Source organism: Crocodylus siamensis, chromosome 8, assembly GCF_052110815.1.
Source record: "Crocodylus siamensis isolate JL-2025a chromosome 8, ASM5211081v1, whole genome shotgun sequence".
Taxonomy (NCBI): Eukaryota; Metazoa; Chordata; order Crocodylia; family Crocodylidae; genus Crocodylus; species Crocodylus siamensis.
In genome coordinates, this window is record NC_143402.1 from 50,774,432 (window position 1) to 50,800,105 (window position 25,674).

General features: G+C 47.4%; 1 protein-coding gene across 5 annotated transcripts in view; it reads left to right on the top strand.

Moving 5' to 3' along the window:
* The window catches only part of GAS7 (growth arrest specific 7), a 278,186-nt gene that overhangs the window by 144,989 nt on the left and 107,523 nt on the right, over positions 1 to 25,674 (top strand). For 3 of the 5 annotated variants that reach the window (XM_090059485.1, XM_090059487.1, XM_090059489.1), the window contains exons 3-4: positions 3,782 to 3,859; positions 19,562 to 19,647. In XM_090059485.1, coding sequence (XP_089915611.1) covers positions 3,782 to 3,859; positions 19,562 to 19,647 — 164 coding nt within the window. The remainder of the gene's footprint in view (positions 1 to 3,781; positions 3,860 to 19,561; positions 19,648 to 25,674) is intronic. The other 2 variants (XM_090059486.1, XM_090059490.1) reach the window with 1 other exon arrangement.

Here is a 25,674-nt window from a genome sequence, read left to right on the forward strand (position 1 = left end):
ATGTTGCAAGGATAAATCCTTTATTGACTGATAAACTGATGAGCAGCACAGAGAAATCTGCAAGGAGCTTAATAACTCTGTACTCATTGTAGAATTTAAATGATATCTGTTAATTATGGCCTGGGGCTTCATATGGACTGAAGGGAAAAATAGAAAATATTAAATAACTGTTCATTCAGTGAGCATCCCCCTGATGTATCTAATGAATCACACTCCTGTGCATGGTTCTGTAATTAAGGACTATATTATAATTTATGTGCTCAAGGGTGTAAATATTGTGTAGGAAATGTGGGGGTTAGAATCATCCCTTTCTGTTTCCTATATTCTGGGCTTAGGCAAAAGCCTTTAAGGCACCTTTATGTTGCTCAAGCATCAGGCATTATTTTTATCTTTCTACTTCATCTGCTTTTCCCTGTTCAGTCAGTAAAACAAGGTCACACATCATCTCTTTTGCTTTAGGCATGTTTGCTTCAAGAGGAGATTGCTAGTCACCTTGGTAACGAGGGAAAAAGTCAGAATGATGCTCTCTCTTGGGTACAGGGATTTGTTTTGGTTTGACTTAGTCTGGGGTACAGTCTTCTGATGAACTCAGTGATCTCAGCTCCTCCCACTCAATACTGTTCTGTGTGGGTAAGAGGAACTTTGCATTTGTGCTTGTTGAATGTCATCTGGTTGATTGCAAAGCCCTGTGCTTGGGATGGAATAACCTCATGCAAAAATACAGACTCAGGTATGACACTCTAGACTACAGTACTGCAAAGAACAACCTGGGGTCCAGTGGACCATAACCTGATTATGAGCCAACAGCATGCTCTTGATGCAAAAAAGGCCAAAAGCATACTAGCTTGGGTTAATGGGAACGGCATTTGCAAATCAAGGGAAGTGATTCGTCTGCTCTATTCTGGAGCCTTACTTGGAGTACCATGTCCAGTTTTGGGCCCCACATTTCAAGGAAGTTGTGGACAGACTGGAAAGCATGCAGCAGAGAGTGCACTGGGACAGTGGCAATGGGCAGATGGGAATGCCAGTGCCCCCCCACCCCCCCCCGCAAGCACCAGCCAGGGAGTGGAGTGCCGTTACACTCCCAGAAGTGCCTGCAGCCACTCCCAGAAGCAGCTGCAGCAACTGGCCATCTCACAATTAGAAGAAGGGAGGGATGGAGGGAGGAGGAAGGAGAACTGATACCTGCTACAGTATGAAAGCACTGGGGGAGCTATGAGGGGCCCAATCCATCTTGTGGCAGCACAACCCAGCCCGTTCCCTGCTGTCCACCCTGAGGCACTTGTGCATCTATCATTGGCAATGAACTGGACCGGGGCTCCGTGGACCCTGGTGCAGCTGCTTGTAGCCTCTTGCCTACCTACCACAGCCAGCCCAGGCTTTAGGCAGGCCCCTGCTGCCCACTACAAAGCCCAAGCTGCTCACAGCAGATGGCAAGGAGGCTGCAAGCAGCTGCACTGGGGCCCACAGATCCCCAACCCAGCTTGTTGCCAACACCAGGTACATGGACTTTCCCACCATCTGCCCCAAGATGCTCATGCACCTGCCAACACCAAAAAGCCAGGCCAGGGCTCCATGAACCATGGTCTCACCACCTACTGCAAGCCACCTGGGCTCCGTGGCAGGCAGCAGGGGCCTGCCCAGAGCCTGGGCCACCTGTGGCAAGTTTATGTGCCAAGCAAAATGTCTTCATGAACCACACTCTGGCACATATACAAGGGTTGCCAAACCCTGCTCTACATAACCGGTGCTCAGTCTCCAGCCTGTGGAACAAATCTGGCCTGTGGAGCCATGGCATCCAGCCTGCAAGAATCCCCACTGGTTGGAAAATTGGCGGAAGTTCTGCATGGCCAGATTCAGCTCTGCCTGTGCCATTGCTGTGAAGCATGTTTCATATCTAAGCATCCTGATAAGCATTAGGGCTGGGTCCACCTGCAGTGCATCTGGATGGGGCCAAGGTACTCCATACCCACACACACTTTTCTGGATCAGGGCTGCTCTACCTATTTCCCTCCCCTCCCCCCCACCAATCCTCCAACTCCTGCTGCCCAGGCAGAGAGATCAGGGACAGGCTGTGTACCGCCCTTCCCCCAGGGTGAGGGATGGGGTCCTCACCATGCTGGCTCGATGCATTGGATTGAGCCCACCAGCTGACAGGTGTAATAGTTATTCTCTGTCTTCTTTATATTAGCTTTTCAAATCTCTGAAAACTGCAGTTATGTCCCTTTTAATCATCTTTTCTCCAAGCTAAAAATACCTCATGTTTTTTAAAATATGGAGCTCAGAATGGTGCACAGTATTCCAGATGAGGCCTAAGGGGCCCCAGATGAGGCATCCAGATAGGGCCTAATGTCTATTCTGTGTCATATTGAGTCTGTGATCACCAAAACCACCTCAATCCTTCTCAACAAAGGTGCTACCCAGGCATACTCATTTTTTATTTGTGCATTTGGTACCCCCTCCCTAGGTGTAGTACCACTACAGTGAACTTCATTCTGTCGTCTCTAGCCCAATTCTCTGATTTATCAAGATCCTTTGAATGCTACTCCTACCGTCCACAGTGTTAGAAGTCCTTCCTAGTTTTGTGGCATCCACAACTCAATATGGCAGCTTTCTGCCATTCGGACACTGATCCCTTCATAATCACACTTTGCTTGCCATTTTTGACCAAATTGTGTATCCATATTATAGTGATTTTATCCAACACACATCTCCACTTTACTTTTAAGAACATCAAATAAGACCATCAGAAGTCATATTAACTCTATTACTTGCATTCCTTTCAGCCACCCAACTTGTTACTTTGTAAAAGGGGATCAGGTTGGTTTGGCATAATTTTTTTTTTTAACAAATTCAGGCTGGCTATCAACCTTTCCTCTTTCAGATATGTAGAAATTGACTCCTTTATAATTTGTTCCAGTAACTTCCTAGGTATTGAAAGCAAGTCGACTGGTCTTTGACTCCCCAGCTCCTTCTTTCTCCCTTTTGTAAAAATGGACACTATGTTGGCCCTTGTCCAATCATCTGGAATGTTGCTCGTCTCCCATAACTTTGTAAATATTCTTGCTGATGGCTCTCCTTCAGCATACTGGCATTGATTTACCAGGCCCTGCTGACCTAATTTCATTCAATTCAATGAAAACTCTCAGATGCTCTCTTTAGTTATCAGGACCCTCACCTCAGCCTTTCCGTGTCTTTGTATATATTATTTTTGTTAGCCATCTGGTTGTAGCTTATGCTTTTTTGTGAAGACCAAGGCGAAGTGGCCATTGAAGTTCTGCATTCCATGTCGTCTGTTAAAGATCACTCTGGCTACTAAGCATTGGACCCCCTGCTTCCTTGGTCTTTCTTTCCTGACCGATGTGTTTATAGAACCCCTTCACTAGAAGAGGAGCATGGAGTGAAAGGAAGCTCCATGTATGGGAGAAGACACAGAGTGTCAAGACAATAGAGTGCCTGGAGGAAAGGAAGAACCTCAGAGTAGCAGGGTGCCCCTTGTTGGCTGGAAGTAAGTGTGGAGAAGGTTCAGGTCAGAGAGTTATCTTGTGTCAGCTGAGACTCTGGGGTTAAAGGGCAGTGGGTAATTTCCCAGTATTTGGGGTTTCAGGATTGCAGAAGCTGCCCATGGAGGTAGCACAGGGAAGTGTATCCCAAGCCTTGCTAGGCAAGGGGCAAGAGCATGAGATACATGCCAAGTGAGATCATGATCCATTGGTTGTCCTATGTTCTGGACATGTGGTTGTCTGCCTACCACACTCATATTGCTATTCTCTTTGAATAGAAACCACCTGGGAGCGGCCAAACAGCGTGCCTGGGACCCCCAAGACCCCTGTGACACAGAAGAGTCCTCTACCTGCAGGTACAGTTCACTCACTGTGTGGGTTCCTAGAAGTTTGCTATAGCAGTTATCTTAGCAGGAGCTAAAAGGCTGGGTCTTTTGCTTCATGCTCCATCATCCCTGATGCAATGGTAATGGCTCAGGAAAAACATCCTTTACTTATTCCTTTCTTAGCTTATGGAGCAACTATTTGGTGTGAACTCCTTTGCAGGCTCAAGCTGACTACCTAGAAAAGACTCTGGCTTGAGGAAAATGAATTGAGTTGAGTCAGCTATCAACTGATGATCCACAGGATGCAGGGAAAGAGGCAACCAGCCTTCTGCAATCCTCTCGACATCCCCTGAGAGTGATGGGGTGGGGGGGAAGGCCAGCAGCAAAGCAGTGAAAGGCAGGTTTATTGAACATGAACCTTGGCTGCATTAGGACAAGTGTGGAATTTTTAACGTGCATTAGTGAACTTGCATTTATATCCTGATGGTTTATATCCTATGATGATGGGATAGGATTAAAAGAATGGGATAGGATTAACAAGGGAGGAGATCATGTATATATTAGGAATTGGGGCCAAATTAAAACCCAAGTCTGACTCAGGAATCCACAGAACTCCTACTGAACTGCTTAAGTGCCAGAGGCTGGTGGCACCTGCCCCCAGACCCAAAATGGCATTTAGGCATGGCAACACTGAGGGCCAAATCCTACCTCATGCTTAAACAAGTCAGGCACTTATGAACGAGCAGCGAGGCTACTCCAATGCACTCTAATTACAGTGTGTCAGAGCAGAATCAATTAATGGTAATTACCACACTCTAGCAGCCTCCAGAATCTGAAGTATCAGTGTCCCATACTTCAAAATAGCAGTTGAGGTACTTTAATTAAAGCTGCCCCCACCAGGAGTTTGAAGTGTGGCAACGCTGATACATGATGAGATGTTCCGGGCACTTTAATTCGAGTGGCTCTTGGAGTTGCTCTAATTAAAGCACTCCCCCCAACCCTCACACTTTCTGGAGAACATGTATAAATGCCCTTCAGTGGCACTTACAGGCACATAACTGCAATGTTTAGCACTTGCATATAGTATTGGACTCTTGAAGTTGGCAGTAAGGAGGCATTCTGTCTCTCAAGGGCTTGGAACCCATCTGCAGGTGGTCACGAGCTAATAGTCTGCCTGGCTGGGAACAAGCTAGAACAGATGACCAGTTAATGAGAGTGAAGCCAAAGAGTGTCAGTAACTCCAAGAGAGGAGTGCTGGAGGTTAGAGAAGAATACAAAGTTCAAATTGCCTTTTCCTTCATGTCCAAAGGAAGACATCAGGTTTTTGGTTGTGATACCAGATTTGCCCATTGCTTTGGGGTGTGCTCATTTATTAGGGGTATGTTTCTGGGGTCTCTGTAATTCTATCAATGTGCTGCTTGTGTTACTTGTGTTTCTATATGGAGCTATATTTTTCCCTTCTGCAAGTCCTCACCATCAGTGGACCTATCTTGCAGGACTCAGTTTCAATGGGGCTGGGTTCCTCCAACCACCAAATCAGTCAAACACATATACGCACATACACACACAAATTAACAGGGCATACCTAAGCCAGGCTGAGTTATTCAGCATTGACAGGCTAATACCCTCATGAGCCTTGAACTCAGTTCATCCCTTGTTTCAGCAGGACAATAATAAATGCAGTTAGACACATGTACACACATGGTAACAGAGTACATCTGACCAGGCTGGGTCTGATCAGCACATTCATCTGACACCCTTTTTGCCTCAAAACTCAGCACCTCTCAATCTCTTGTCACAGTGGTCCTAGTAGTAATTCCCTTGATGAGCAGATCCCACCGTACTTTTGGGCATTACAGGGATCTTTGGCTTAGGTAAAAGAAGCATTGCTGCAGACCAAATGGGGAAGTCAAGGGGAAGGAAGAGTAAGTGAGGTTCAGAGAAACAGAATAGCAACCAGCTTGACCATAAAATGTATTTATTGCCAGGTATATGAATTTATGATGATACCAGTAGTAATAGCCATGCAAGAGATACAAATAAAACAGTTACAATATTACATAGTTTCAGTTAGGTATTTGGGGAAGTCTAGCTCAAGTCTGATCAACAAAAGTCTGGTTTAGAAAGTTGTGCCTAAGCTAAGAAAACAAAAGTAGGGTTTATAAAGCTGTGTCTGGAGCAAGAAAGCAAAAGTTAGATTCCTGGAGTCAGATAGAGAGAGAGAAAGAGTTGGGATCTCACCACTCAGCAAAGCTTGAACCATTTGATGTTCCCAGGTGTTTGCTGGAACTTGCAGACAGGCAGAGCCCTCAGCACAATCAGTGAAGGGATTCTAGGCAGGAAAGGAGTGGAACTGGGGCAGGTTTTAGATCCAAGCCCCAGGACAGAAACTTGAGCTTGGGTAGGGGTTTTTGTAGAGAACTAACAATGGCTCAAGGGAGAACACTAGGTTTGTTTATGGGTAAATGACGGCTCATATGCTGGATAATAGGAACTGCTCACTCCTGGCTATGGGTGGCATTACTCCGAGGGAACTCACCATACAGACAGGGATTCAGTGTTTTGGGTACCCATAAAGGAATCATTACTAGAATTGGTCTGATAACTGCTGAGCTGGGTGTGTGCAGACATGGGTTGATTAGCATTTGGAGCAGAGATCCCCCATCATGCAGTGCTCCCCTGCTTCTCTGGTCCCAGAGTTCAGTGCAGTCCTTGCCTTGGAATCTCTGTTCTCCATCCTGAGTGCTAATGAAGGTGCATGCCTGTCCCATCTCCCATGTAAATGAGTTGTCTCTGATGTAAATGAGACCAGGGGAGTTGCTTCACTCCTGTCACCCTTGTCTGGAGGGATTTAAGTGCATCTCCCGCTGCATCTTCATTGTCTTTTGTAAGTCCTTGTTCAGGTAGAGGTGGTGGTGGAGGAGGGGAGGGTGAGTCCTTTTTGAGTCAGACAGGCTGCGTACTGTGCTAGGTTTCCCCAAGAACACAGAGCTGACAGGTAATGGTTGGTGGATTTACTTTGTTTATTGTGGTTGTGAGGCCTCTTCTGAAAGGGAAAAAAGTGGTCTGAGAACCTGAAACCAGAGTGGACTTGCTTATCAAAGACAACAAAGTAAGCGGTCTTCCTGCCCAATGCCCTCTTCCTCCGCTATAACCCAAACCAAACCAGAGCAGAGAGGTGAGGCTCCTTTTCAAGGTGATAGGCCAGCTTGGTCCCTTTGACCCATTGCATTGGATCCAGGATGATCGGCATCACTAAATACTGCTGGTTCAGCACTGGTGTTGTACTACGCATTGTCGCTATGGGTTGCAAAACCACAACAGGCCTATTTGTTGCCTTAAAGAATCATGGGGAAATGTACACACAAAACCACAAGTGGTGATCTGACTATTGCCTCTGTTCTCACCTTTGCAATCAGTTACGTGTGTGGGTATCCCTTATACCATATACCAGACACTGGTATAAATAGGGTGGGGCAACTGCCCTGGGTACTGACTTTGAGGGGGGAGGAGCAGAGGAAGGGAGAGTGCAAAAAATGGCTGCCTCTGGCAATTGTGCATCATCAAAGTCTGAGAACAGAACTTTCACTTCACAATTGGAAGTTGCCATTTGCCCCTGTGCCCCAGGAACCTGGCCACATTATTACACTGCCAATAGCAGGGGTTGGTAACCTATGGCCTGCAGAGATGGGGCTTCAGCAGCAGGGTGGAGTGTTGCCTGTTGGTGTTCTCTCCATGTAGCCTGAGGTTGGTCATTTGGGCCTGCAGCAGGAAAAGGTTGCATATTTCTGTTGTATAAGACAAAGAACCTGTTTGTACACTCACAAATCATAGGCTGACATTTGAGTCCTCAGTCATCACGTATCAATATTCTCTGACTCACTTGTAGCTGCCAAAGGGCACCTGTTCTCTTTGTCATTGGCTAATTTATCTGCTGATTTCCAACACATTGCTGCAGGTCTGGTTTTAATATGTCCAACCATGGCCTATTCTTCTTTTCAGAGTTCCCAGATGTTCTTTGTCACTTTCATCAGTCATATAAATATCATCCAAATAATTCTGTGTTCTTGGAATACCTTGCAACACTTGTTCCATTGCTTGTTGCCATATAGCAGCAGCAGCAGCACTACAGTTTTCCCTCAATTTATGCATTCCCAGAAAACAGCGCATAAATAAAATTCACATAAAGCGAGCCCACTTTATAATGTAACAAATAGGAATAGGTTCCATGATATTAGGGCTGCTGCAGCAGGGCCTGGGGTGAGTGGGGCCCTGGTCCCACAGCCCTTTCCTCTCCTCCACAGACTTACAGACTTACCTGCTGCGGGGGGGGGGGGGGATGCCTATGCCAATCATATAAAAGCAAATTTACCTTGCATATGACAAATTATGGGTCTAAAAATGTTCATTGCATAAGAGCAAATATGCATATACAGAACCCGCATAAATTGAGAGAATCCTGTACTAAATACTAGCCTGTTGCACTGGTATGACTTCTTTTACACAGATCTGCAAGATAAACCTCTAAATCTTCCTCTACTTCAGGAGTGGGCAAAATACAGCCCACAGGACACATCCAGCCCACCAGGCCATTCTATCCAGCCTGTGGGGCCCATAAAAAAATTAGAAAATTAATATTTATCTGCCCTGACTGCCTGTCAAAGATGACAGGATCCAAGGGCAGTAGGACCCAGAGGAAGCCAGGGCAGTTTCCTGCATCCCCAGCAAGGCTGGCCTGGCCCCACCTCCCCCACCCCAGCTGGAAGCCAGTGCCTAGCAGAGGCTTCTGGCCTGGGATCATGGGGTTGTTCCCATCTCCCTGCACCAGTGCTGCAGCCGGGAACAATTCTCCTGACAGATAATGATTATGCGGGCACGGATGACATGGCTCGGAGTAATCCCAGATGGGTCATGCGTGACTAGAGGGCTGGGCTTAGGGGTCTGGGGGCTGAAGTAGTTTTTTCCTCAGTCATCCCAGTCATGGGTCATGGGCCCTGGAGAAAGAGGTGCATTGGTGAGGTGAACCAAAGACGAGGAGATGGTGCCATCACAAGGGGTTTGGCCTCTTTGACCACACTCTGCACTTCAGTAAGAGCAGTAGCCAACTGCTGGGAAGGGATGGCCTCCACCTCACTTGGAAAGGGAAGAAGCTCTTCTCGGCCAGAATGGCTGACCTACTCAAGAGAGCTTTAAGCTAAGATTGCTGGGGGATGAGTGGTCAATCAACAGTTCTAGCCCAGGTCATGCCAATCACAGTAGCAACAGCTTGGGTAGCCTGAGGAAACCCACTGTGACAACAGCCCAAGTAAAGGTCACATCTCATCACGTAAAGAAGCCTAGGACTTCCCATGGTAGACTCAACTACCTGTACACAAATGCCAGGAGCTTGAGTAACAAGCAAGAGAAGCTGTCCTTTCTCCTGATTGATAATGATTATGACCCTGTAGGGATAACAGAGACCTGGTGGGACTCCTCCTATGATTGGTCACTAGGTATAGAAGGCTATATCCTCTACAGGAGAGATTTTGTTGGGAAGAGGGATGAGGATGTATTTCTCTATGTCAAGGAGCAGTACACTTCCCTTCAAACTGAGTTAATTAACCGTGGAGGGCATCTTGAGACCCTCTGGGTTAAAATAGGGTGGGACATAGGGAAGGGGATATACTTGTAGGAGTCTATTACAGACCTCCTAACCAAGAAGAAGAGATGGATCTCGAATTCACTAAGGAACTGGCCAAGGCTGCATGTTCCTGATGTATGATCATCATGGGAGAATACAACCTCCCTGACATCTTGTGAGAAGAGCACACAGCCAGGTCTGACCAGTGACGTAACTTCCTCACCTGCATTAATGACCTGTACCTGATGCAAGAGGTCTATGGGCCAACTTGATCTGGTTCTGGCCAAAGGGGATGATCTGGTGAGTGATATGAGGAAGAGGGTAAGTTTGGACCCATGATCAGATTACTTTCTCTGTCCAACACAGGGTGGGCAAATCCCTGAACAAAACAGAAATCCTCAACTTTGGGAAGACTGACTTCCACAAACTTAGGAGACTGGTCAGTCAGGCACTAAGGGACCATGGCCCTATAGGAAGAGGAGTCCATGAGGAATGGGTGTTCCTAAAGAACTCAATCCTCAAAGCGCAAGGAAAGTCCACCCCATCCCATAGGAAATGCAGTCAGAAGGCAGAGAAACACCCTTGGCTCAACAGGAAACTTTTGGATCTCCTGAAACAAAAAAGAGAAGCCTACAGAGATGAAAGAGATGGAAAACTGGAATCATCACCAAGAAGAACTACTCATCACTAGCCCATACCTGTAGGGAGTGGTCCAGAAAAGCCAAGGCAGCAACTGAATGAACTCAGACTAGCCTCCAGAATCAGGATGACAAAAAGTCGTTCTTCAGATATGTAGGAAGTCTGAGGATGAACAAAAGCAACATTGGCCCCCTGCAAGATCAAATGGGGCAGCTGACACCTGACCCCTAAGAAAAGGCCAGTCTCCTAAATGATTCATTTGTGGCAGTTTTCCACCCACCAAAGGGGGTCACACTGTCAGACAAGATGCAAAGTATCCAGGGTTTGGGAGAGGGTCCCACAATTGACATAGATCAAGTGAAAGAACACTGAGAGGTTGACATCCATAAGTCCACAGGCCCAGATGGATTGCACCCAAGAATCTTAAAAGAGCTGGTGGACTTCATAGCACACCCTATGGCTAAGATATTTGAAAGCTCATGATGCTTGGGTGATGCACCGGAAGACTGGAAAAGAGCCAACGTGGTCCCAGTCCTCAAGAAAAGGAGGAAGGAAGATCCAGGGAATTATAGACCTATCAGTCTGATGTCCATCTCTGGAAAGATCTTGGAGAAGATCTCCACCGTCTCCCATCCTATCCTCATTAAAAAACTAGACAACTGTGGCATTGATGCCTACACAGTCAGATGGATTGCAGATTGGCTTAAGGGTCGTACTCAGAGGCTGGTGGTGGATGGGTCATATTCAACCTGGGGGGAAGTGGGCAGCGGGGTCCCCCAGGGCTCGGTCCTCGGGCCTGCGCTGTTCAATTTCTTCATCAGCGATTTGGACGATGGGGTGAAATGCAATCTGTTTAAATTTGCTGATGATACCAAAATTTGGGGTGAGGTGAGCACACTAGTAGGGAGGGAAAGATTGCAGCAAGACCTGGATAGGTTACACAAGTGGACTAACATAAACAGGATGTGTTTCAATACTGACAAGTGCAGGGTGCTGCACTTAGGCAGCAGAAACCAGCAGCACACTTATAGAATGGGAAACTCCCTTCTTGAGAGCACAGAGGCAGAAAGGGATCTTGGAGTTATTATTGACTCCAAGGTGAACGTGGGCCGACAATGCGAGGTCACGGTTGGCAGGGCTAAACGGACCTTGTCCTGCATCCACAGGTGCATCTCAAGTAGAGCCAGGGAGGTGATCCTCCCCCTCTGTGAAACACTGGTCAGGCCACAGCTGGAGTACTGCGTCCAGTTCTGTGCACCCCATTTCTGGAGGGATATGGACAACATTGAAAGGGTCCAGACGAGGGCCACCCACAGGATCCAGGGACCACAGGGCAGACCCTACATTGAAAGACTGCGGGACCTAAACCTGTTCAGCCTTCACAAGAGAAGGCTGAGGGGGGACCTGGAGACTGTCTATAAACTCACTAGGGGGGACCAGAAGGGTTTGGGGGAGACACTGTTTCCCCTAGCGCCCCCTGGCATGACAAGGAACAATGGACACAAATTATTGGAGAGGAGGTTTAGATTAGACATCCGCAAGAGCTACTTCACAGTTAGGGCGGCTAGGAGCTGGAACCAACTTCCTAGGGAAGTGGTGCTGGCTCCTACCCTGGGGATCTTTAAGAAGAGCCTTGATGCCTACCTGGCTGGACTCATTTGAGTCCAGTTTTTTCCCCCCGGCCAGGCTGGGGGTCAGACTTGAAGATCTACAAGGTTCCTTCCGACCCAACTTCTATGATTCTATGATCAAGGGACCCATCTGCAACAGGCTAATAGAAGGTAACCTACTGAATGCCAGCAAACATAGTTTTATTACTAGAAGGTCTTGCCTGACCAACTTCATCTCCTTCTATGACCAGGTGATGCATTGCCTGGACAAGGGAGAAAAGGTTGATGTTATTTATCTTGATTTCAAGGCAGCCTTGACCATCTCATGGTTCGATGGCTGGGGAACTGGCTCTGCAGTCGGATATAAAGGGTCCTTAGGCTATTGTAAGAGTGGGTTCCTTTGGGCTACTCAAGCAGTTCCTACTATGAAATCTAACCATGTGGTGCTGGACCAGCAGGCAGCGAGAGAGGAGGAAGAGTGGAAAGCAGGGAAATGGCAGTGGCAAGTGGTGGGGGAATGATAGCGAGTGGGTGCATGGGTGGGAGTGCGGGGCCTGCACCAGTGTCCCAGGGCTAGCAGTGGCAGGGCCCAGAGCAGGGCAGCAGGGGCTCTATGGAGCCAGGTTGGGCTGTGCCAGCAGGGAGAGTGGGGAGCCAGTCGGGCTCCATAGGGCCCCTGCTGGTCCAAATCCCTGCCGCCCTGCTCTGGGCCCTGCCAGAGCTGGCCCTGGGACACCAGTGGGGGCCTTGCACTGCCATCTCTATACCTGCTTCCTGCCACTCCCCTGCCACCTGCTGCAGCCATTTCCCTGCTTTCCTGCTTGCCACCATTTCTCCTCCCTCCCTTCCCACACCTCCCAAACCCCCACACACATACCCTCCCCACACCCCATGTGCGCACACACCCACAGCCCTCAACAAACCTATACCCATGCACCCATATCCTCCACAGCCCCCCACATTATACAAGAGTAAGGCTTAATTTTACGCTATTGTATAATCACCTTTATATACACTACACAAACACATGCAAGCCAGGACAAAAATATTTTTTGAAATCAAATGAATGAATGTTGTAGTGGACGTTTGATTTTTAGAATATAATATGGTATTTTTCTGGTTCCAAGATGGCAAATCCTCTTGCTGAAAGGAGTACTTCCAGGGAGCAAGGGGAAAGACTTCTGGTGGCAAAGGTCAGTGGTTAGGGGGCGGGACTTCCAATCCCAAGATGGCAAGCAGGGGATGGGGTACCTGTTGAGGGGTGGGGCTACCCATGTGGCCCTTTAAAGCTTGCCAAAACTCAGTAAGTGACCCTCTGCCCAAAATAATTGCCGGCCCCTGCTCTACTTCCATCTGTAGGTAAGCTTGTAACAAATCAATTTAGCTAAATCCCAGTCCTGATACTAATGTGGCAAAGGTCTTCAGTTTGATGTAGCAGATATTCAACAAGTATCAGCACATGGTTTAAAGTAACCTTAAAGTCTCTACACACTTACAGCACCACATTCTCTCCCCTCCCATTGGCATTAAATCTGAGTGCTCAACTTACTCTAGGCTACTTTTGAAAGCGTACCCTCTTTTCTGTATGGGCCAGTTCAGAGTCTACCTCTGCATGTATTCTGTAAGAAGCTGGCCAAGCTTTGGGAAACTTTACCGGTACCTGTTCTTCTTTTATTATTTTAGATTTGATGCATGTTAGAGTTTTTATGCCATCCATGAACACTTCAGAAGCCTGGTCTAATATACCTTTAACTGTTGTTTAACCTTTTTGTTTTTTCAGGGACCTATGAAAGTGACTTTAGTATCTTTATAGAAGCCCATCCCAGAGGGATCTTTAAACCATTCACAGCCCCACAGAACAGGTCCTTGTTTTTCAAAGACAGATCTAAAAGCCACAGCTTACTGTAATATTCCATCTGGAATGGAATCACCCCATTTGGAACAATCTTTTCTCTCCTGTTTATGTTTTTAGCAGTATTTATGTCTTCCTTAACTTTTAAAATACACACAGTTTTCATATTCTGAACATAAGACACTGCTTAACCTGTATCCACTTCCACTGGATGTTTTTTTCCTAGCAAATGCATGATTCGTCACCCTTAGGGCCCTGCAGATATTACACTTAAGATGTGATTAACTGATTAATCATGTCTTAAATAGTAACCAGGCCACAAGTTAATGCAATTAATAGCACAATAAAACACAGAGTAAGCCACAAATTACTACACATTTTTTTAACAAGTAACCTTGTGGCTGGTTCCCACCATGTCCTAAATTACACATGTGGCCAGGCAGCTGATTAGGGCTCCCAGCCTTGCTCTTAACTCCCATGCATTCATGAGGCTGAGAGTGCAGATCAGGTGAATGTCTCTTCCAGCCTCAGGAGGATATCAGAGTCAAGGGCTCCCATCTGTCTCTGAGGCTTGAGCTGCCATCAGCTGCTGCTCCCATCTGCAGGGGCATATTAGAACTCATTAATCTGCTCTCTGGAGCCTGGGAGTGGCAGCTGATCATCACTTCCAGCTCTTAACTCTGATTATGCTCCCAAGGCTCGAAGCAGGAATCAGCTGACTGGCTTCCTATTTGTCAGTGCAGCTGGAGCCTGGGATCATGATCCAGGGCTCCCTCTGTACTGAAAATATGGTATGATGAGGATCTGATCCCCAGCCCCACAATCACACTTCCTCCTGTGCATGTCTAAGGCATTATCATAAGCACTCTAATTATCCCGGTGTAGCCAATCATTTCCCTTGCCATAACAGTTTCAGCATATTCTGGTATTCACCGTTGCAGCAGACTTCTTCTGACCAACCTGTGCATGCCCTGCTCTTACCATCCCATCCCCATCTGCAATTGTATGCTTTCCATGTGTAGCAAGAACCAAGGTAACTCAAGCCACTGGCATGGGTAAGAGTGCTACCATACTGACCAGCACAGAATATGTTGCAAATATAAAACTATGAATTGGTTGCAATCAGCAGATTTAAGTATGGTAGTGTAAATTTTAAGATTCTTATAAGGACATTCAACTTGGATATTTGAATATCTTGCAAAACCTTCATATAGAGACTTAAACCTCCATTGGATCACGCTGACAACTCATGTTCATCTTGGAGTCCACTATGACACTGAGATCCCATTCTGCTTCTCTGCTGCTAAGAGGGTAATTTCTCAGCCAGTAGGTGTGCTGGATATTTTTGCACCCTAGGTGCAGTACTCTGCACTTGTCCTTGTTGTACCACGTCCAATTGTATACTGCCTACTTTTCTAAACTGTCCAGGTCTGCCTAAAATTGTTCCCTACCCTCTGGGGTGTGCACTTCACCCAATTTAGTGTCATCTGCAGACTTGGACAGAATACACTTCACACCCACATCCAAGTCACTGATGAATATATTGAAGAGTACAGGTCCAAGGACCGAACCCTGTAGGACCCCACTACCCACATCCGTTCAGGTCAATACTGACCTGCCTACTACCACTCTCTGGGTGAGACCCCCAAACCAATTTGCCACCCATCCGACTGTGTAATCATCTAAGTCACAGCCTTTTGATTTATTTATGAGAATGGGATGAGATACTGTATCAAAGGCCTTGTTAAAATCCAAGAAAACAACATTTGCCTCTACTCCTGCATCTAACCGTTTTGTGACACTGTCATAAAATGAAACCAGGTTGGTCAGGCATGATCTGGCTGCTATGAATCCATATTGACTGCCTTGCTGCATTATTTTTCCCACCGGACTCCCATGCATATGGTCCTTCATAATCTTTTCAAAGACCTTTCCAAGGATGGAGGTGAGACTGCCTGGCCTATAATTACTCAGATCCTCCTTCTTCCCTTTCTTGAAGATAGGGACCACACTGGCCCATTCCCAGTCCTCTGGGACCTGACTCAAGCACAGCGAGCACTCAGACAGCCATGCCAGTGGTGCTGCTATGACACCAGCCAATTCCTTCAGTACCCTCGGATGCAGCTCATCCGGGCCTGCTGACTTAAACACATCTATCCTGCAGTGCATCACTGACTAGACTCCTAAACACGCTCAAGTTAGCCTTCCTAAACTCAAGCACTTCCACCCTATTAGTTATCTTACCCACCCTACACCATATGGTAAATTTAATTGATTGGTGGTCACTATCCCCAAGGTGACCATGAACCTGCAGCTCCCCTACCAGGTCATCCCCTGTAGCCAACACCAAGTCCAGTAAGGCATCCCCCCTAGTGGAACCGTATACCTCCTGTGTTAGGTGAGGGTCCTGCACACAGGTTAAGAACCTACGTGAACAATTGGATTTGGCTGAGTGCTCCTCCCAGCAGATGTCAAGGTAGTTTAGGTCCCTCATGACAACCACATCCCCAAACTGTACGGCTTCTGAGAGCTGCCTCAAGAGTTCCAAGTCCAGCTCTTCCTCTTGGTGTGGTGGTCTGTAGCAGACCCCCACCACCGAGTCCCTTTCCCCTCTACCTCCATGTATCCTAACCCACAATGCCTCAACTTTCTCCTCCTCTGATCCTATTTGGATTAGAGTAGATGTATAATGCTCCTTTACATAGAGCGACACCACCCCCTTTCCTCCCTACTCTGTCCCTTCTGTACAACCTGTAGCCCTCAATGTATACCACCCAGTCATGGGTAGGGTCCCACCAAGTTTCTGTTAGCCCCACTAAATTGAAGTTATTGTCTGCAAGCAGAAGTGCAAGTTCTTCCTGCTTGTTCTGCATGCTCCTAGCATTAGTACAGAGGCACTTGAGCCCTCCGAATGCTGCCTTTGGTGCCCCCCTGTTCTGATGCCTGATAGGCCCCTTATTACTTACCTGGGGTGCGTACTGCTGCATGTCTCATAGATTGTAGGTCCTAGATTCTCTCCATCTCCTGCCTCCCCGTCCCCTATTGAGCTTAGTTTAAGGCCTGACGTAGGAGGTCACCCAACCTGTAAGAAAAGAGACTCTTACCTCTTGCAGAGAGATTTGATGGACAACAATAGAATACCATGCATGGGATTCCTGAGTTGTCTCAGGCTCTGAGAACATAGTGTAATTTGGCAGATGGGTTTTTTTGAAAGAATGTGTAGGCAAATGTAGGGACTCTCCTCTGCCATATTAGATGCTTGAGTTCTTTTTCCAGCTTTGCCAGAAGGGATGATAAATGAGAATGACATTAGTCTCAAAGAAAGACAAATATGAAATCTTGGAGTGGTGAGCATTGTGGATTGTCTTAAAATACTAGCAGCAGTGAGAGAGGTAAGATTTGAATTCATGTACATCAGGGCTATCCAGCTTCCTTGTGGCCAGAGCCACACCTCACACCAACCATATCCTGCAGGTGGGAGTGCTTAGGATTCACCCTGCCCCTTCAACCACATGAGCTCTACAGGCATATGCAGCCTCCTCCCCACTTGGCAACACTGCCCCCTGACCTACCCTCTGCACAGACAGCACCAGTGAGGCAAAACTGCGTCCTCGCCTCAGATTTCCCCTGCTGAGTCAGTGGCCGAGAGGTGGCTGCAGGGGCCTACAATGCACTCCAGTGAAGTTTGCTTGCTTCTTGGCCAGAAATTATTTTATGAATCTTTCACATTGCTGAACCTGGATTAGGGAAGAATCAGGATTTTGGCTGCTTCATGGCTCATGAAGGGGAAATGGTCCTTGACTTTAAGGACTGCCCCAAAGGACTAGTATATTAGTCTACTGCACAGTAAAACCTCTCATGTAGACACACCCACTTCTGGGTTACATGGAGGCTTAGATCAGTGATCCAAGAGAATGATGGGGAAACCCTCTGAAAAGGAGGATCCTGGATGTGTGGAGCCCTCCAAATCAAGTCTCTTAAATTCATTATTTACTACCAGAACTTCCTTTTTGCTTTACATATAGTATCAGCTTTTAAAAGGCATGGTTTGCCAACCATTCACATTCACAAATGAGTCAGGCCTCATAAAGATCCAAAGATTTCTCAAAATACTCAATGTTGGATTATTGTAGTGGAATGAGTTGAAATCTAAGAAAAAGGAACGTGTAGGGCTACAAACCTCAAAGCAGGTGTAGAGGGAGGGAATGATGCCTGAAGAAAGGCCAGAGAGAGGAAAGGAGGGTCAGGATAGCCACAAATAATCAACAACAAATGGTGAAGCAACTGGAAGGAAATGTTAGGAGGCAAGTATCACAAATAGATGAAGTAAGAGACCTGAGAGGTAAAGAAGCTGGGAATGGTCTTTTCAGATCTGCTTTGAGTTTTGGAGTTTTCCCTCTGAACCCTGTTAATGCAGCATCTCTCAGCTTATTTCAGTCTGCCCCTTTGCAGTGAGGAGAAAACTGGACCTATAGGCTGGGCTCCAACTTGGTCTAGTATTGGATTCTGTGTTGAAGTTTCTCTTTCAGTCACAAGCATATTTACTTTATTTCAAGGGTGAGCAAGTACAGCAAAGGGGCCATATTCAGCCTGCCAGGCCCCCTCCCCCCCAATCTGGCCAGCAGGTTGGTGCCCACTAATTAATTGTGTCTGGCTTGCAGTTGCCCCTGCTGTGCTCTGCATGGAGCAGAGTGCCACCTGCTTCTGCTGGGGCAGTGTAATATGCTCCCAACTTTTCTGTGCAAGGGCCCTGGCCCTGGCTAAGGTGCACAGCTTCCAGGTTAGGCTGCTGCTGCTGCAGCCACCCAGGGAATTGCTCAGCTCCTCTGTCCTTCAGCAACTTCTCCTCCTCTCCCTGCTGCAACCCTACCTGTTGCCTGGAATGAAGCAGCAGCAGAGCTGGGAGGAAAGCTGCAGCTGGGTGGGAGCACAGGACCAGTGCCAGGGCTGGCAGAGCCTGGGCCAGTGGCAGCGTGGGGCTCCCCTTGGCTCACGTGAAGCTCCCGGGACTTGGCCACAAACACATACCACTGTGGGGGAGCCCAGCACAATGGACCCGGGTAGCCTGGCCCCACTTCCTTCCGCTATGTGCAGATCCCAGACTTGGCCAGAAGTAGTAGGAAGTCCCATCTGATGGAGCCCAGCCAGCTCAGCCCCGCAACCTGCTGCTCTAGCTAAGTCCTGGGAGCTGCATGTGCAGTAGGGAGTGGGGCCAGGCTGCCAGGTCCATCATGTGGTGCTCCCCCTGGTAGCACAAGGCTCCAGCCAAGTCCTGGGAGTTGCGCATGAGCTTCAGGGAGCCTTGTGCCTGGCCCTGCTCCCTGCCGCCATGTGCAGTTCCCAGGATTCAGCCAGAGTAGTGCACCACTGGAGGGCTCTGCCTGCCGCAGGCCATGAGTGCCCTGAAGACCTGTTGCTGCCAGCAGCAGGGGCTGTGCCCCATGGGGGGCAGCATGTGAGGGGGCACAACCCCACATCCCCCCCTTCCCCTACACACCCTAACCATACTCCCCCTACACACACAACATACAAGAGTAAGACTTTATTTTAACCTATTACACAGTCATCTCTATATACACTGTGAAAATGCACATAAATCAGGACTTTTTTTCAAATAAAAATAAAATCTGTTATAATATATAAATGTTTGATTTGGTTTTTTTCTGGTTCAAAGATGACAAGCTCCCCTCCCAAAGAGAGTACTTCCAGGAGCAAGGAGAAGGACTTTTCATGGTCAGGGCTGAGGGGCAGGACTTCGAATCCCAAAATTGCAGCCAAGGGGTAGGGCTACCCTTGCTGCCCTTGCCAGCTTGCTAAAACTCATTAAATGGCCCTCCAGCCAAAATAATTGCCCACCCCTGCTTTAGTTACCTGTGAGAACTGGGCTTTTTTTTAAAGAGGCCTTTTTATTACACCTATATGTTCAGTAAAGTGACTAAGAACTGTTTAAAGTCTTTATGTGTCTGTTACCTAGAACAGCCCTGCTAATCCCCTGCATTTGTCTCACACAGTGAATGGATATCACACCCCCCTGACCCCAGCACATCAACTGGAGCCTGGTCATATGAGCCTCAGAAAAATCAGCAGAGACCCCCAGGTAGGTTTTATGGAACACTACAAGCAGAAATGCATAAGAATAGAGTAACATCCCTTAAATTTGAGCCATCTGGTATCACCTACTAGGTGAACAAGGGCTATTTGGAAACCCATTTGCAAACAAGGGCTATCTGGAAACCCATTGCGTCTATGGAGGGTCTTCCTCTTGCTTAGCTGTGAAAAAACAGCAACAGATAAAACAGTAGGCTTTTTAATCTCTGAACAAAAATAAAACAGTATGGCTGATGGGAATGTACATCTCATGTGGACTGTGGTTAAAAAAAAAAAAAATACAAAGTGGAAATGGAATGAAATGGCTTTCACTCCTCCCAATACAGCCCTCTTCTTCTAATACACACTGTATTTTGAATCACATAATTATGAAAGTGATGTTTAAAAATATTTTAATTAGTTTTGTTATTGCTATAACATTAAAACCTAAAACCTTTTAGTCTCAGCAAACGTGAACCCCAATCCCAGAAGGGTGCACGTACTTAATTTTAAATCTAGACTACTAATACAATTTCTTTTAAAATTTGAGTCCAACAGAAATCCCTGAAGGCCATTTTTTTTAAAATAAAGGCTGGAGAAAGCAAAGAAACACCCTTAACTCTAACCTTCCATTATCTACTTACTTACCTATTTTTTAACCATTAACCCATCTTTACTTGGAACCGCTTATATAATGATCTATCACCAATTCCTCATCAACAGCTTTCTGAAAATTCAGAATGTACAAAGTCATTGGTTTCTACATCTATACCAATATTTATTTTGTTATAAATAAAGTAATAAAATGTCTGAAACTTAACCCTTATAAGCCCTGAGAAGTTACATGTAATATAGCTTCCTTTCTATATGTAGTTTTAAGTTGTCCATAGATGCCTGCAGATAATCATATTGCAAAAATACTGAGGTAAATATATGTATTTATTGGAATTCTGCTTATCCTTACAACAATATTGTAAGGATTGTTTTGGTAAAAACACTCTATACCTTTTAAAAATGCAAACAACAGCCTATCTGGAAACAAATTGTTAAATGGTGGTACCAGTCAAATAATCAGGAAGTAATTAATGATGATTTCTACTGCTCATTCAGTCTAAACACTGCCTCCATACAAAGATAAGAATCGTCTGCAAAATCAGACCAAATTGGACCAAACTCAGGCCATGCAATACCCTTTTTCTGACAGTGATCTGGACCAGCTGCTTCAGAGGAAGGGGTGAAATCCTAGAAAAGGAGGCTGAGGAATAACTTGTCCTCTTGAGACATTTCTTCTAATTTTCATTGCATTAGCCTAAGCTTGTCTGAAGTAGTGAAGCAGGAAGTTTTAACTCTGAAACTTGTTTCCACCACTTAAGTCTTACTTGTATAATTTGGCATCCTTGCTGGTTTATTTGGTGCATTGATACTCGACCTTTTTAAACTCAAGGCATTCCTTAGAAAATGTCAGCTCTTAGTTGTCACTCATTCTTGAGTGCAGAAAAAACTAGAGAAATTCTTCTGTTTCAAAGAATTCAGGAAGGCCCCAACAGGTCAGAATGTTTTTAATGCTGTGAATTCCTATTTGAAGTCTCTGGGGTTATCCCATGGCTGATATTTGCACACCTACCAGTGCTAACATTGCATAGCACCCTTAAAGGGATCCCATGGCAACCTTGTTGAGAATCAATAATCTAGTGGAAATATGTTGTTAATATGTACTGAAATGATGTAGCTGTTATGGTTCAGGAAATATGTAAGAAGTGAAGGGTCTGTGTCTTGTTTTCTTTCTTTTTTGTTATTGGATCAAGTGTGCAGTTAGAAGAGCATAACAGGATCCTGACCGTAACTCCCTAGCTCAGTGCTCTGAGCCACAGCCCAGGCTGAATATGCCATCCCCTGAAGTGCACAGCTTTTGCAACTCTCTCCCTTCCTGTGCTGGGTATCTGGCTTGTGTCACTGTGCTGAGCCCTTGGACCATGGCTCAGAATGTGGAGTGCTTCAGTAGCACCTTTCCCCATCCTGGCACCTCTTCATGGCCACCTCCTTCCCTTTCAAGCTACCCCAAACCTTGTAGATGTCACAAACTGAAAAAAAAGAAACAAAAAATAACTTATCTGTCTACATGCAACTCTGTGCAGAACTCTTGCACTCATTATCTGGGCCAAACTGAGCCTCTAGTCTCAGGCTTAGGCTTATATGGTCCTTCCTGGGCGCTGCCTCCCTGACTCTGGAAAATGGGCCAGATGCTTCCAATTATGTACATCTGCAGCAAGGGCTCTCCCCATCACCTTATTTGCTGCTTGGAGCCCTGCAACTTCTTGTTGTCCAAGTTGCATTTCCTAACCTGCCTTCTGCAACACTATGCTTTGTCCCTCAACTAATGGGTTAGGGAGTTAGCAAGACTATTCAAGAGAATGATTATCACCTGTAATGCAGAGATTAGTGAGTATGAGGTAGATTACAGTGTGCCACATGGAGTCACTGTCCCTGTTAAATCCTTGACCCGTTAGGCAGGGGGAAAAAAAGAATTACACTTGTCAGCTCTCATCATTTTCACTTTTTAATTTTTTTAACATTCCCTTGTTTTATGATATTTGAAAGGGTGAACAAAAACTCTTGATCTACCCTTTTCAGATCTTTCTTTCATTATAAACCTTTCCTTCATCATCTCCCTAAGGCCCCAATATTTTCATTCTCTCCTCACAAGTTTTCCACACCCAGTAATCATGCCTTCCAGACTCTGTATTTCTTCTCTTTTGTTGAAATAGTGACTGAAATACCAAGCAGTAATCCAAACAAGTTGTTTAAAGTCCCTGTTGGCTCTCCCAGCCAACAGCCTCTGCTCCCTTACACCCTGCAAGAGTTCAAACCAGATCTGGGGCTGTTTGAGCCAGGGCCAACAATCATCTGATTATCACGGATCCAGGTTTTCTGTTTCCTATGGAAAAAAAACATGAATGTCCCCCTTTACCTACCTGAGGAAAATGCAGGTTTCTCATTTTAACAGAGAAACCCATGGATTTTGCAGTTTTGCAAAGAGCTCTCTGCAGGCTGGCAGAGTTCCAGCCTGCAAGGGGCTGGTGGCACCATGTGCGTATATATCGGGGTGGGCAGGTGTGACCCAGTGCTGAGGGAGCAGTGGGGCGGTGCAGGGGTCTCCTTGCCGTTGTGAGCTTTGCACTGCCCTAGCAACATGTCCCCTGTCTGTGTGACAGCAGTGAGGGGCACAACCCTGTGCTGCAACCCCCGCTGCTGCCACATGTGCAGGGAGCGCGTTGCCAGGGCAGCATGGAGCTCATAGTGGCAAGGAGCTTCCCTGTGCAGTCCTGCTGTGTCCTGCAGCACTGGGTTGCACCTGCCAGACTGGTGAGCTCCCAGGGGAGGGCAGCAGGGCAGGAGCCAGAGCCCACAGCAGGCAGTCCACCCCTGCACTTGCCCCACGCACAGATCTGCAGGCCACAGGTCCCCCACTGCCACCCTGGGAGTGCGCACAGTGGTGGGGAGACAGCCCCACCCCACCCGAGTCTACAGCAGGCAGACATCAGGAGGGCACATTTGGGCTTCGTTTTGCTGCATCAGCCCTTGCCTCCTGCCAGGGGCAGGGGGCTGTGGACCTGGGTCCCTGGCCCTGTAGCCCTACCAGCTGGGGGCCTCCTCCAGCACGGCTGGGGAGGTGGGTGTTTTGGGGGAGGGGGAGGAGGGGCATAAGTAGAGCCAGGGGGCCGTGGGGTGGTGGGGGGAGTGGAGTGAGAGGCACCAGCAGGACTATGGGGGTGTGACAGGCCTTTCATTTTAATTATGGATTTTGGAGGTTTTAATTGGCGAATTCATGCTTTTATCAGGGAAAACTAGGATCCCTGCTGATTATTCATCCAGACAGTCCTTGCTGAACTGGATCCAGGGCTGCCTGGGGTTTGGACTGACAATCAGTTGATTGTCAGTACCATGTGTGGGGCTGTGTGCATCCTGCTTTCAACATGTCAGTGCAGGCGGAGCCCAGAATCATGATCCTGGGCTCCCCCTGCTTTGCCAAATAGAAAGGATATAATGTGCATCTGGTCCCCAAACTGCAGAGGAGGTGTAGTTGCTGGGACTGGGGATCAGATCCCATTGCACTATTAAATAACATGTGCCAAGGGCTTTGGTTGAATGATTTGGCTTGTGGAGGTATTTAGTCTGGCCCATGGCAGGTCCCTCAGTTCTGTCTGGCCCAGGGACCATCTGGCCCATGGCAGATCTTGCTGCCACCGGCTAGGGTAGCTCTGAGCCAGGACTCCATTTCCCAGCAGCCCCAGATGTGGTGGCTCCTTCCAGCTGCTGCAGCCACTGGTCCTAGCCCCATGGAGACGAGCTGGGACCACGCAAGTAGGGGCCAAGACCCAGGCTGAGCACACAACTCCGGCCCTGGCCTGCTCCACATAGGGAGTCAAGAGTCCCTACAGCACTTGCTCTGGACCCCTCACCTGACCACAATGAGCAGCTGCAGCAGAAGCTGCTGAGCGCAGGGAAAAAGTGAGGCCTGGCAGCAGGTGCAGCTGTCTCCCCCTTGCTGCTGCTTGGCCCTTCTTGCTGGTGCTGCCTGGCCTGTGCTGGGGCTGCCCTGTAGCTCCTACCCACTGCTGCCACCAGAGCTGCCTCCAGAATGCCCTGGGCCCCCATGACCAGTGGGGTGGTGGCAGTGGGGGAGACATGCAGGACAGCCCTGATGCAGGCTCTGGGCAGCAGTGAGGTGGCCATGCCTACCACCAGGTCCTGCTTTTTAGCAGCACCCAGCAGCAGTTCCTGCCTGGCCAGTGATGCCGAAGTCAGGCAGCAGCTCCATCCAGCCCATCCTTGGGGTAGAAAAGCAGCCCAGAGGCAGTGCTGGTGATGATGGGGGCCCCAGCTGAAGCTGCTGCCTGCCCGCACCTACATGTCACATAGGGAGGTTTGGTGACCTTTTGCACTGGGAGAGGAGAGGGGTGCTGACCTGGCTTGTGACAACTATGTGGCCAGTGGGCCCAAATAATTGCTCACCCTGGTCTAACATGCTCAGAGCCAAATCCTGTTTCACTTTTAGGGGCTTCATTTGCACAGCTTTTAGATTCTGCTTATACCTGAGGTGGAACAGCATCAGCAGAAACTCTGATCTTTTTAGCTGAGTAGCCTAGTGGTTAGGGCAGTGACTGGGAGTGAAAGAGTTGGGTCCTGGCTCTCCTCCCTGTCCCCTTACTCAGAGGGAGTTTGAACCTCTCTCTCTTAGCCCTCAGCAAAGTGCTTTAATAAACTATGAGCACTTGGCAGAAGCCATATCAGATGTGTTTGAGAAAGAAGGCGGCACTGTCCCTTGCATTTAATTGTCATTGGGAAAAAAAGGGATGGAGAACAGTGCAGCGGGTAATTTGCCACCTTATTGGGTGCAAAGTCTCAGGCTAGAATGCAGGCCCCCTCCCTTCCAGACCAACAGCCATCCAAATGAACCACACATCCTCTACCTGGCATCCTCTGGACTCCCCCATATTTTGCTAGTCCTGGTTTTGGGCCACTTACATGTTCAGTCCTGAGATGCTAACATGTTGAGTGAACATCTGGACTTACTTGCATAAGTGTGATTCTATTTCACCCAGCTTGAGTCCCTGAAAAACTGCTAATACAAAAGATGGGCGAGTCCTCTTCCTTGATGGTTATTTGTGGCTCAGTCCTAAGGATCAATTGATGGTGTGTTACAAAAATAGATGGATCAGTAGATTTTCATCCACTTGAATTGGATGGAATAGAATCACTTAGAGGCCTAAATCCACTTAGACACCCAATAGGTGGAAGAGAATCTGGCACCTGTTCCCTACTATTTACTTAAACCTTGATCAAACAAAACCAACTCGGGTCTTCTCACAGGGTTCCCCTTCATGGCTATTCAGTACAATTGTTGAGTCCTCTTTTTTTCCATGATCCCACACACTGAGTCCTACCAAATTAAGGCCCTGCCTCCACTGAGACTTTAAATCCAGTCAATAACATTTTGAATAGTCTGTAGTAGGTCCAGTGCTGGGCCTGCTAGTAT